The sequence below is a fragment of the Geospiza fortis genome, unplaced genomic scaffold (assembly GCF_000277835.1).
Source record: "Geospiza fortis unplaced genomic scaffold, GeoFor_1.0 scaffold183, whole genome shotgun sequence".
NCBI classification, from domain to species: Eukaryota; Metazoa; Chordata; class Aves; order Passeriformes; family Thraupidae; genus Geospiza; species Geospiza fortis.
In genome coordinates, this window is record NW_005054447.1 from 599,692 (window position 1) to 610,758 (window position 11,067).

Here is an 11,067-nt window from a genome sequence, read left to right on the forward strand (position 1 = left end):
GGGGACAGGGGGACAGGGCACAGGGCTCAGGGCCAGGCTGGGGTCACCCTGAGGTGAGGAGGAGGATGCACAGCGATGTCCTGCTGGTTGTCCTGCCTGTCCCCACCCTGCCACTCACAGCAAAGCAAAGGTGGGTTCACAGCAGCACACGGCTCTGACTCCTCTCCCTCCTCTTCCTCGCGCCTCCCCAGGGCCTGACTTTGTCTTCAGCCTCTACCACTCGCGGTGAGTGACGCCATGGGGGGAGCAGGGTCCCCTTGAGCAGTGCCAAGGTGTCACAGCCCCTCCCCAGCCCGTCCTGCTGCTGGCAGGGGCTGCAGGAGGATGGGTCTGCTGCTTGATGACGCCTGTGCTGTCCCTGCAGTGGGCTGGGCTCAGTGGCACTGGAGCTGGTGCCACCCTTCAGCATCAGCGGCTCGCTGGGCACCTCGGGCAGTGGCTACGAGCCCTTCCACAACCAGAGGCCGTGAGGGGAGAGCTGGGCTGCTGAGCAGGTAGGAAGGACATCCCCTTGTCCCTCCCAAAGCCTCCGTGCTGCCCTTGCAGCCCCTGGGCATCGCAACAGTCCTCAGCACAGCCCAAGGTTTTTCCAGCAAAATCCTGCCTGTGGCTCTGGGGTTCAGAGGCTTTCCCTGAGCTCTGGGTTTGATTTCTCCCCACACAGGCTTTGGTTTGTGCTTCCTCTCCTGCTGTCCCCGGCACGGGATGTGTGGCCAGGCACAGAGGATGGGGCTGGAGCCCGGGTGCTCCTGTAGAGCTTCTCCTCTCTGCCTCTTACTCACAGCCCAGCACCAACAGAAAAAGCAACCAAAACTGCCCGGGGGGAATTCCTCCGTTTTCACTTCTGTAAGAAACAGCCCCTGAATTCGTTGGAATTGAAATGGCCACGGTGCAGTTTCTGTTGCTGAAAAATCTTCCCAGGATCACAGAGTCCTTGGGGCTGGAAGGGACTTCTGGAGACCACCTGTGGAAGTTCCTTGTTTAATAGTAATAAAAGTTATGGAAGTTTAATAGTGATAAAATGGTTATAAAAATAGTAATACAATTAGAGTAATAATAATTTGGACAATTTGAATTAGGACAATATGAGACAACAAATACAAAGAGTTACGGATGTCAGGGTATCTTTTTCTGGGCAGCACGAGCCCGAAAAAGGACCCACATTAACAGAGGATTAACGCTTAAAAACAATGACCTGTTACATATTCAGACACCTCAGACATGATGCATAAATTCCATTCAAACACAGGATTCTGTCTGGTCATCGCCTTCGAGGCGGGAAGAAGTTCGTTTCTTTTGATAATGGGGCAATAAATTCTTTTTCTCAGAAATACTTAGGTGTTCAGTGGCCGGCTGGGAAGTCGCGTATAGACCCGGTGGTGGTGGAAGTGGCGTAACAGAGGGCGGGCTGGCCGCGTGGCGGGCATGCGGGCGACCGGGGCGGGAGTGGGGGAGCAGAGCCGGCCGCGGGGCGGGCGGGCAGTGCGGGCGGGGCGGCCCGTGTTAGCGGTCGACCCGCGAGTTATATTTACAACCGTGCTGCTTTACGGCACCTTTTACGATAGTCGTGCTTTCTGACACCTTTTATGAGCGTCGCGCTTCACAACACCTTTTACGACAACCACACTTTACGGCAGCTTTTACGACAGTCGCACTTTACGACAACTTTTGCGCCAGTCGTGCTTTATGACAGTCACGCTTTACGACACATTTTGCGACAGTCACGCTTTACGGCGCTTCCTTTTATGGACCTTTTACAGCACTTTACGGCACTTTACAGCACTTTACAGTTTTTACTTTGTTTTTCATTTATTTTTAACTATTTTTTTAATTTTAAGTTATTTTTTATTTAATTTTTATTTTCAATTTTTCTATTTTTAAAGCTTTTTATTTTGTTTGGTGCTGCCCAGACCAGCTCAAGCCAGTGATTGTGGGGGTGTTTGAGGGTCCCCAGGACGAGGGGAGAGCTGAGAATCTTGACTCCCCCTTTCAAAAGGCTGATTTATTATTTTATGATCTCTATTATATTAAAAGAAAATGAGCTATTAGAACTATACTAAAAGAGCAAGGAGACATCAGAAAGCTGGAAAGGAATGAATAATAAAAACCTGGGACTGCTCACAGCCCCGACACAGCTGGACCATGATTGGTCATCAAGTAGAAACAACGCACAGGAGACCAGTCCAAGATGCCCCTGTTGCTGAACCATCTCCAGCCCACACTCCACAGCCAGCAGGTCGTTATTGGTTCCATTTCTGTTCTGAGGCTCCTCAGGAGAAAAATCCCAGTGAAAAGGATTTTCATCACACAGTGCGCCCCCAGCCTGTCATGCTTGAAAGGACCCTTAAAAAACCCAATCAATTCTCTTCTCTGTCCTTCATCCTCTGTCCTGCCCTTCTCCCTGTCCTGCTCTTCTCTGTCCTTCTCTCTGCCCTGCCCTGCTCTATCCTGAATTCTCTGTCCTGCATTCTCTGTCTTGCATTCTGGCCTTGGGACCATTTCTTTACAAGTTTCTCTCAGAGGAAAAACAAAGCAAAACTCATGGTTGTGTGAAGGGAAGCCAGTGAGGACAGAGTGGGATTTCCAGGGAGTCAGAGGGACCAGCTGTGCTCTCGGCCATCGAAACTGAACCCTGTGGTCTGTGGCATTGTCCTGGCTGAAAAGAGACCTCTGCCTGCTCAGGGGAAATGCCAGCTCCTGGGGGCTGGGAGCCCTCCGTGGTGAGCAGGACCCAGCAGAGCCCTGCATGACACAGGATCCGGCCGTGGGGCCCGACGTCAGCAGCGTTTAAAAGAAAAACAAAAAAAAAGCCACGCTTTTGATGACTGTGTTTTCCAGAGGAAGTTGAAAAAAATAAAAAGAGAGCAAAAAGCTCCAACCCCCAAAATACACAGAGGCAGAAGAGATGGGGCCAGGGGAGGGGCAGGAGGAGGCTCCCAGTGCCCTCCACATCCCTGTGGGATGCAGGGATGGAGCTCACGTGTGAGCAGCACCATGTGAGGTGTAAGAGAAGGAAACGCAGCAAGGATCAGCCCCCTCCTGCCTGTGCTGGAAAAGCTGAAAAGAAACCCAAAAACCCTTCACCTGAAAACCACGTTCCCCGAGGAGGGTTTCCACCAGCAGTTTTACTTCCCACCCTGAAGGTTCCTGGAAATGACTCTTGGAAAAACTTCCCTGAGACCTGGAGGGCGACCCAGGGGGAGCTGCTGGTGAGCTCACCCTGTTTCCACTCTGATGATGGCTGTTCACAGAATCGATTTGTTTGGAAAAGACCTCTGAGATCATGGAGCCCAGCCTATGACCAAGCACCACGTTGCTGAGCAGAGCCCTGACTCTTGTCTTTCCTCCACCCCTGCGTTTGATTTGTCCTCCTGTCCTTCCCTGGGGGTGTCCCATGGGATGTGCATCCCTGTGGGATCACTGGGAGCAGCCCAGCTCCTTTTCCCTGCTGCTCCTCTGGTGATTGCCCCCAGGAAGAACCACCCAGGGGCTCAGGTGTGTGAGGAGCTCCTGGAGAGCTGGCTCAGTTCTCCTTTGTCCCAGTTGTGATGTAGAAATGCTCCTCCCCACATGAGGCAAAGGCACATTGCCTCTTGCTGACGGGGAACGTCCAAATCTGGAAACAGACAGCTCAGCTTGGCCTTAGGAGAGGATGAACAGGCAAATGGACCAAATGAATAACACATCCTTCCTGTATTTACAAATGAAATGCAATAAATAGTGTCTGTATCCGAGTGGCAGAACACAGACCATAGTGTGGGTAGGACTGCCCTGGCTCATGCTGGGCCTGTAGGTGCATCCCAGGTCCTGCCCTGGGCTCCCCCAAGGGTCTCTGTAGGGTCAGGAAAGGCTCTCGGTCCATCCATGGGGTCAGGCAGGGCAGGAGCCCCGTGCTGCCAGCAGCAGGGTGCTGATGTCAGCCTGACTGTGCCCTCAGTCTCTGTGTTGTGAAAGGCTGGGATGGCACCAGGAGAGGGGACGTCAGCCCAGCTGGCCCAGGGAAGGGGGAAGTGGAAGCACAGGACCGGCCCAGGCCCCCAGGGTGGCCCTGCAGCCCCTGCTGGCAAGGCAGAGGTGCCCTGGGGTGTACCTTGGTGTCCCAAGGAGGTGGGGACGAGCCCCCCCAGCACAGCCCATCCCTGTGCCCCGTTAGCTGGGGAGGCTCCAGGGCTGCCCACAGCAGGGCTGGGGCAAAGCCGCCCCAGCAGGGGCTGAGCTGGTGCTGCTGTGCCGCGGCTGGGCTGGCACCGTGCACATCCAGGGTCAGGAGTAGCTTATCCAGTGGCAGACGAGGTAGTTGGGTCAGAGCCCAGGCTGGTGGCCCCACGGGACAGGTCACAGGCGGCTGTCCTTGCTGTCCCCCCCGAGCTGGCCCAGGGGCTGGGTGGGCAGCGGGATCCAGCTGGAGCCGAGGCTGGGCACGAGGGGCGGCACCCCCGGGAAGGCAATGTTGTTGAAGATGTGCAGGTCGAAGGGAGTTTTGAGATCAGGGCTGGCTTTGGAGGCCAGTGGAGCCCCTGGGGCTGCCCAGCTCAGCAGGGTGGGCGCTTGGGGCCCCACCTGGCTGGGGAAGCTGCAGGCAGGAGCTCCCCAGGGAGCGAGGGGCTGTGTGAGGGGATGCTCGGGGTTGGACTGCTTCAGATACCCCTTGGACACAGCCAGCTCGCAGCACTCTATGTCCAGCATGGTGTCGGTGCTGCCCAGGCCCTGCAGGGACCCTGCACAGCCCGGGAGGGGCTCTCCCTGCCCCGGGCCCCTCTCTGGCTCCACGGTGCCCTTGGACTGCTGCAGGTACCCCCGGAACTGCACTTCTGCCTGGCCAGGGGCAGGGCCCAGCCCTGGGCTGGTGTGGGCACTGCCAGAGGAGCAGCCAGCAGCAGGGCGGGGGCTCCCCAAGCCCACCCCGCTGTCCTCAGCCCGGGGCAGCTGCTGCCTGTAGCCCTGGGGCTTGGGGGCCAAGGAGCAGCTCAGGGAGGAGGAGGAGGAGGGGATGTGCAGGCAGATGCCGCTGTCGGGGCTGGTGCCGCTGCTGTCTCTGCTCCCCGTGGGTCCCGGCTGGGCCTTGGGCCATGCTGGCACCTTCCAGCCCTGCTGCAGGGGCTGCTGGGCTGCGCTGGTGCTGCTGCCAGGGCTGCTGCCCAGCTGGGGCTCCTGCTGGCACAGGAAGAGCTGCTGGACGGGGGCTGCATCCAGGCTGCCCGAGGATGGCGGCTCGGGCTCCACCCAGAGCGAGCTCTGCTTCATGAAGGACTTCTGGGAGGGAGAGAAAGAGGGGAGTGAGCTGTGCTTCATCCCTGGTGGGTGCCTGCCTCTCCCAGCCCTCCCCGAGCCTGCACCCCTGCTCTGGCCCCAAAGGCACCGTCCCTGCCTTACCAGGGCAGACGGTGTCCTCACAGGTCTCCTGATGTAGGTACATGCCAGCAGAGCCCCCAGGAGCCCCAGCAAGGACAGGGTGATGAAGAAGGAGCTGAGGATGGTCGGGAGGAGCTCTGCACTCCCTGCAAGAGAGGACGTGACCAGGTGAGGGGGGAGAGGGGATTCCTCAGTGCACACAGCACCCAGAGGCCTCCCTGGTGTGGATCCCCACACTGCCAGGGCCAGGAGGCTGGGGAGGGGTCAGCACCCCGTGGTTCCCCCCTCCCTGGGTGTCACTTACTGTCCCTGGGGCCGGTGGTGACACACTGCTCAGCAGAGCGCGTGCTGGGGATGGGCATGTTGGCCAGGCTGGGCTCCACGCTCAGGCAGTACTCTGTGAGCCAGAACAGCTCCCTGATGGTGAACTCCGTGCTGTTCTTCACCACCGTGATCTGCAACAAACAGCAGGGGCTGGAACCCGGGAGCCTCCAGCTCCTGCTTCCCTCCCTCCTCCTCTGGTGTGCCCTGGGAAAGTCCCCAGGGTGTGTTGTGATAATGATGACAGCAGCTAGATCCAAAATTCCCCCAAGAGCTGGAAAACTCTGCCATAAAACACGCAGAGAAGCCTCTCTGTGGCTGTGAGAAAGCTCGGCATTTACTCCTGCGGACAGCCCTGCTTTAACAGTCTGTTTTTCCACTTGAGCAGCACGGTGTGGGACAGATGGGGACAGCAGGGGAACAGCCACTCGTCTCACCGTGTGGTTGTCCCGTGTCCTCCGGAGGTGCACGTGGTAGCGGGTCATTTCCCTCCGCAGCTCGCTGTACTCGGGGCTGGCGCTCCCGGGGCGCAGCAGCAGCCGCAGCCGCACCTGGATGGAGTTGCCCAGCACGGAGAGGCTCTGCCCCGCCAGGCGCGGGCCAGCTGCAAGCAGAGCAGTCACAAGGGCAGGTCAGGGCCGTTTCCTGTTCACAGCTCAGCCCCTGCAGCACCACACTGAGCCGGGACCGTCCCACCCGCCCTGGGGCTGCCCCATCCCCCTGCGCAGCCCGCCTGCCCTCCAGGAAGGTGTGGAGGGAAATATCCCAGCTCCCGTTCATCCCTTGGCACCCTGACCCCCCCAGCCCCAGCACAGGCTGGAGACAGAGCCCAAGGCACCTTGCTGTGGGGAGAAGCCTCCAGTCTTTTTCCAGGAGGACGTGAGGTTCTCTGCCACGGTCCTGACCCGCGCGTGGTAGCGCTGCTCCGGGTCCAGGGTGTAGTGGGTGAGGTCACAGGAGAGCTCCGTGGTGTTCCAGCACTCTGGGATGCCTGTCCAGTTCATGCCTATGCCATAGCTGTGGGGAGAAGCACCGGGGGTGAGCAGAGAGCTGGAGCAGGCGCAGGGCAGGGCAGGGCCCCGTTGTTGTTACTCCCCCTCGCTGTTACTCACATGACGTACTCCACGTCGTAGCGGGCGTCGCTGGGGCAGCCGCGCCCCGGCTCCCACTGCAGCAGGTGCCAGCCCGTCTCCGTGGTGATGCGCACGGAGCGGGGCTTGGCCAGCTTCTTACCTGTGGGGCACACCTGGGCTCAGGTGGGGCTGCACAGCCCTGCCCCACCTCAGCCCCCAGGAGCCTTGGGACGGCCTCGGGCAGGATCCCCATGATGGGTGACGTGACAGCGCTGACCACCCCAAAGGTTTCTCTTTCCAGGTTCCAGGATTTGCTCAGCCCCCTCTTCTCCTTCCTCTTTCTTTTTTGGGACAGGACAGCTGGGGTTTCTTGGTGCTTCTCAGCCCCAGGAAAGGAGCTGCATTTGCATCCCCCATCCCCTGCTGTTCACCACCAGCTCTGTTTGGACTCGGCTTTCCTGTTTTGCTCATCTGCTGCCTGGGTGAAACCAGACTTTTTCACACCTCCTGCCTGATCTCTGTGTTGTCACCTGGCAGAAAAGCCCCGCTGATGACATCTGACACTTTTCCCTTGCAGGTGTCCCTGGCAGCTGCTGCCTGATGGCAAATCCCAGCCCAGCGCTGTCCCCAGTGACCATGGCTCATCATGGGGACAATGGGGACATGGGGACATGGGGACCAGTGGGGACAAGCCAGGCTGGTGCTCCTGGCTGAGCCCTGGGGCTCCCAACCAGCAGTGAAAGGCAAGCAGTGAGCAGGGAGCCCTGGCCATGCCCTGCTCCAAGCGCTGATCTGAGCGCTGAGCACCCAGCAAAGCTGTCCGGGCTGTGCCTCCAACCCTATCCCCATCCCACGGATCCCGCCCGGAGCTGTGAGGCTCAGCCCCGGCCAGCAGGGCGATGCAAACCGGCAGGACGGACTCACCGTGGGTGAGGCAGGCGAGGAGCAGCGCCAGGCTGAGCGCCAGGGCGGTGGCAGAGGGGACCATGGCCGCTCAGCATCCTCCGCGGCAGCAGGGCAGAGCGGGGCCGGGCTGTGCCCCGGCGGCAGCCGAGCGCTCGTTTTTCCCCCAGGGGCCGGCTCAGTGACGTCTCCGAGGCGTCAGGAAAGTCACCGAGCAGCCACTTCCACTTCTCTTTGCTGTCCACCCACTCACCCCCACCCTCAGCCTGGGCTGGGCTTTCCGACAGAGCAGGAGAGGAACAGTTCTGGGGCTTTTCTGAGCAAAGCTGGGCTCTGCTGAGAAAGGAGAGTACGAGTAAGGGATGTCTCTGCCTTTGCTGCTTTGTTGTGAAGTGAGATGTTAAAAGCACAGCGCAGGTGAGGGTTAGCACCGAGGGTGACCTGGCACAGGGGTTCTCCTGGGCACAGCACCGTGTCCTGTCCTGCCAGATGCTGAATCCAGCCAGGTTCCAACTGTCCTGCGGCCCCAGGAGGGGGTTCTGGCTTTCCCTTCCTTTGGGCTCAGCCTGCAATTCCCCTTTCTCCATTTCTGGGGCTGAGTGAGACCCTCTGGGCTGTCCTGTGTCCTGCAAACAGCCTCACACAGGGGTGACATTGGAAATCCCGTGTGACACAGGGGCTGCCACTGTCCCCAGGGCTCCGGTAGCCCCCCAGGTATGTCTGTGATCCCATGGCTGCGGGGTCTGGCCCCACAGGGATGTCCTGCCTCTCTGCTGGTGCTGGGACCCAAATCACCAGCCAGCACACTGAGTGTGAGTGCTCTGCTTTGCCTCAGAGCTTGCTTGAGGGCTTTCCTGGGGCCCTCATGTGTTGGAGAGAGATTTTCCTCAACAAGAGGAATTTCCCACTGGGGAATTCGTGGAAAGAACACAGACAAAAAGAGCAAGAGAAACCAAAAGCGCTGTGGACACAGTCAGAGAGCATCATGGTGAGCACAGACATGCAGGCTCCCCTTGGAAGAACCATCTTAAAGGCTGAAGCGAGAGATTCCTCCTGTTGTCCCTGACTTATCCTTCCTGACAAAGGCCAAGAGCTGCCAAAACTCACAGCCTGGCTGGAGCACCAGCAGCAGATCCCCTCCCTGCCCTGGCTTATCCCCATCCAGGGCAGACCAGCTGATGTCCTGCCACTCTGCTCCTGGCCCCCAAAGGCCCAGGCTGTGTTTTGTGCAAGTCATGGCAACGAGAAGCAACGGGACCCAAAGGCAGGAAAGTGGGAGTTCTGTGCAAAAGCCACAGTGGGGCTGGCGGGTGAGGTGGTTCAGAGAACTGGGAGAAGTGGTTGGCAATTTAGAGGAAAGTGAAAGAGGCTGAGGAGGAACGAGAGTTCTGCAGAATGTTTGGATGATATTGTATCGGGGGTGCAGAAGATATTTTCCCTGCTGATGTAGGGGAGAGAAAATGCATCTGAGTCCATCTTATCAGAAGGCTAATTAATTACTTCATTATACTATATTATTTTATATTAGATATATTATACTATAGACTTTATTATATATATTATACTATATGCTTTATTATATATATATTATATATATATTATACCATATAATTTATTATACTATATTACACTATGTTACATTACATCTAAACTGAATCTCTCAAGACTCAACTGCCCAGAATCTCGTGACTGTCCTGACAGTCCCAACACACACACACGCCTGGTCCTGACAGGCCAAGGAAACACAGCTCCATCACTCTGGGTAAACAATCTCCATATTGCACTCTGCTTTTGCACAAACACGGGCACAGCAAATGATAAGAATTGTTTTTCCTTTCTCTGAGTTTCAGAGAATGTGAAACCCAGAAATATTCTTGGGAAGAACTGTGCCTTGCTTCTCTCTGTGAAATGTGGCGACAGAGGGGGCTTGGGCTGGAGCCTGAGCTCTGCAGGGAGGGCAGAGCTCTCCAGGTGCCACAGGAGAGGCTGCTGAGGGCACACTGAGAGCTGGGCTGATGTGGCTGACCCTGAAATGCCTCCCTGAGGACGCAGCACGGAGAAACCCAGCCCAGGAGCACCTGGGGCTGCGCATTTCCCTCCCTGCTCTCCCTCAGGAAGCTTCCCCAGGGTGCCAGCAGGGCCAGGCAGGCGAGGCTACAGGGGCAGGGGAGGGATGGGCCCGGAGGGCTGGTTCTGCACAGCCCTGCCGCAGGACAGAGCAGGGCACAGGGATCCTCAGCCCAATTCCCTGGAGCCCAGAGGCTGGAGCAGCTCTCCTGGGCTGGTGGAGCCGGCTCTGGCTGTGTGTTTCAGCTCCTCTTTCATGGCTGGGAGGGCAGGAGGGTGCAGGGAGGGCTCACAGCAGCAGGAAAGGTGAGGATTTCAGCCGGGAGCTGTGTGCACGCTGACATTTACCATCAGGCTGCTGAGGTCAAGGCACACACGCTGTTCCCTGGAACTTGCTCTCTGCAGGTGGCTTTGTAGCAGGCAATGAGCGATTCCTGGAGCTGTTTTAGAGAATCCCTTTATGAACTGGACACAGCAGCTCAGGAGGGCACAGCTGGCTCAGGGCTGCCTGGGGGTGCAGCTCTGTGCTTGGCCACCTTGGCACTCAGCAGGCACAGCCTGCAGAGGCACAGAAAGCAAACAAAAACCCCAAAAACCACTCCTGGCTGTGAAAACTACAGAGGAGTGTGCTGTGTGGTGAGGGCTGGCTCAGAACCCCTCTGTGAGCCAGGAACAGGAGGGGTCAGAGGGACCCAGCCCAAACTTTCCAGCCTCAAAAGGAGCTTTGCACCAGGGCTCCCCCAAGCCTGGACATCCCCGCTTGTCTCCTGCCCTTCTGACGAGCAGGTGTGGGTGGGGAGCTGGATGAACAAGGGATTTACACTAAGAATGATGCCAGGAGAAACCTGTGGCACTGAGGGTCATGATGAAGGGTGAAGCTGGGCCTTTCTCCTTTAATCCGGGAGTTTTCACCTGTTCCTACCTGAGTCCTTGGTTAGGCAGAGCATCCCCAGGCTGTGCCTGCAGGGCAGGCAGGAGGCTGTGCTGGCTCCTGGAAGAAGCATCTCTCCATCAGCAAAGGAATTTAAAGTCCTCTAGGGGAACCTGAAGGAAACGACACTTCATTTCCTTTGGGACAGGGAATTCCTGACTTCTGGCTCACAGCAGCGAGGCTCTCCTGGCTGGGCATGGCTGTGCATCCCTTGCCCTGCGCTGGGCCGGGCAGGAGAGCCGCGGGTGGGTGAGTGAGTGAGTGGGGGCACAGAGGGGAGCCAGGGGAGCAGCGGGGAGCCCCGGGACGCTGCTGTTCCCTGGGGCCGGCTCTGCCCCGCTCGCAGGGCCCCCCGGCCGGCCGGCAGAGCGCAGGTGTTTTGGAGCTGTTGGGAAACCGGCCGCGCCGGGGCCGGGCGGC

At 58.2% G+C, this 11,067-nt stretch overlaps 1 protein-coding gene across 1 annotated transcript; it reads right to left on the minus strand.

Annotated features, from left to right (window-relative positions):
• Positions 1–4,335: 4,335 nt before the first annotated feature.
• On the minus strand, positions 4,336–7,734 carry IL10RA (interleukin 10 receptor subunit alpha). The gene is made up of 7 exons (XM_031062411.1): positions 7,663–7,734; positions 6,786–6,898; positions 6,512–6,690; positions 6,111–6,277; positions 5,657–5,807; positions 5,374–5,498; positions 4,336–5,253 (listed from the first exon to the last, which is right to left on the minus strand). Exons 1-7 carry the CDS (start codon positions 7,732–7,734, stop codon positions 4,336–4,338), a joined length of 1,725 nt encoding a protein of 574 aa, XP_030918271.1.
• Between the last annotated feature and the right edge of the window lie 3,333 nt (positions 7,735–11,067).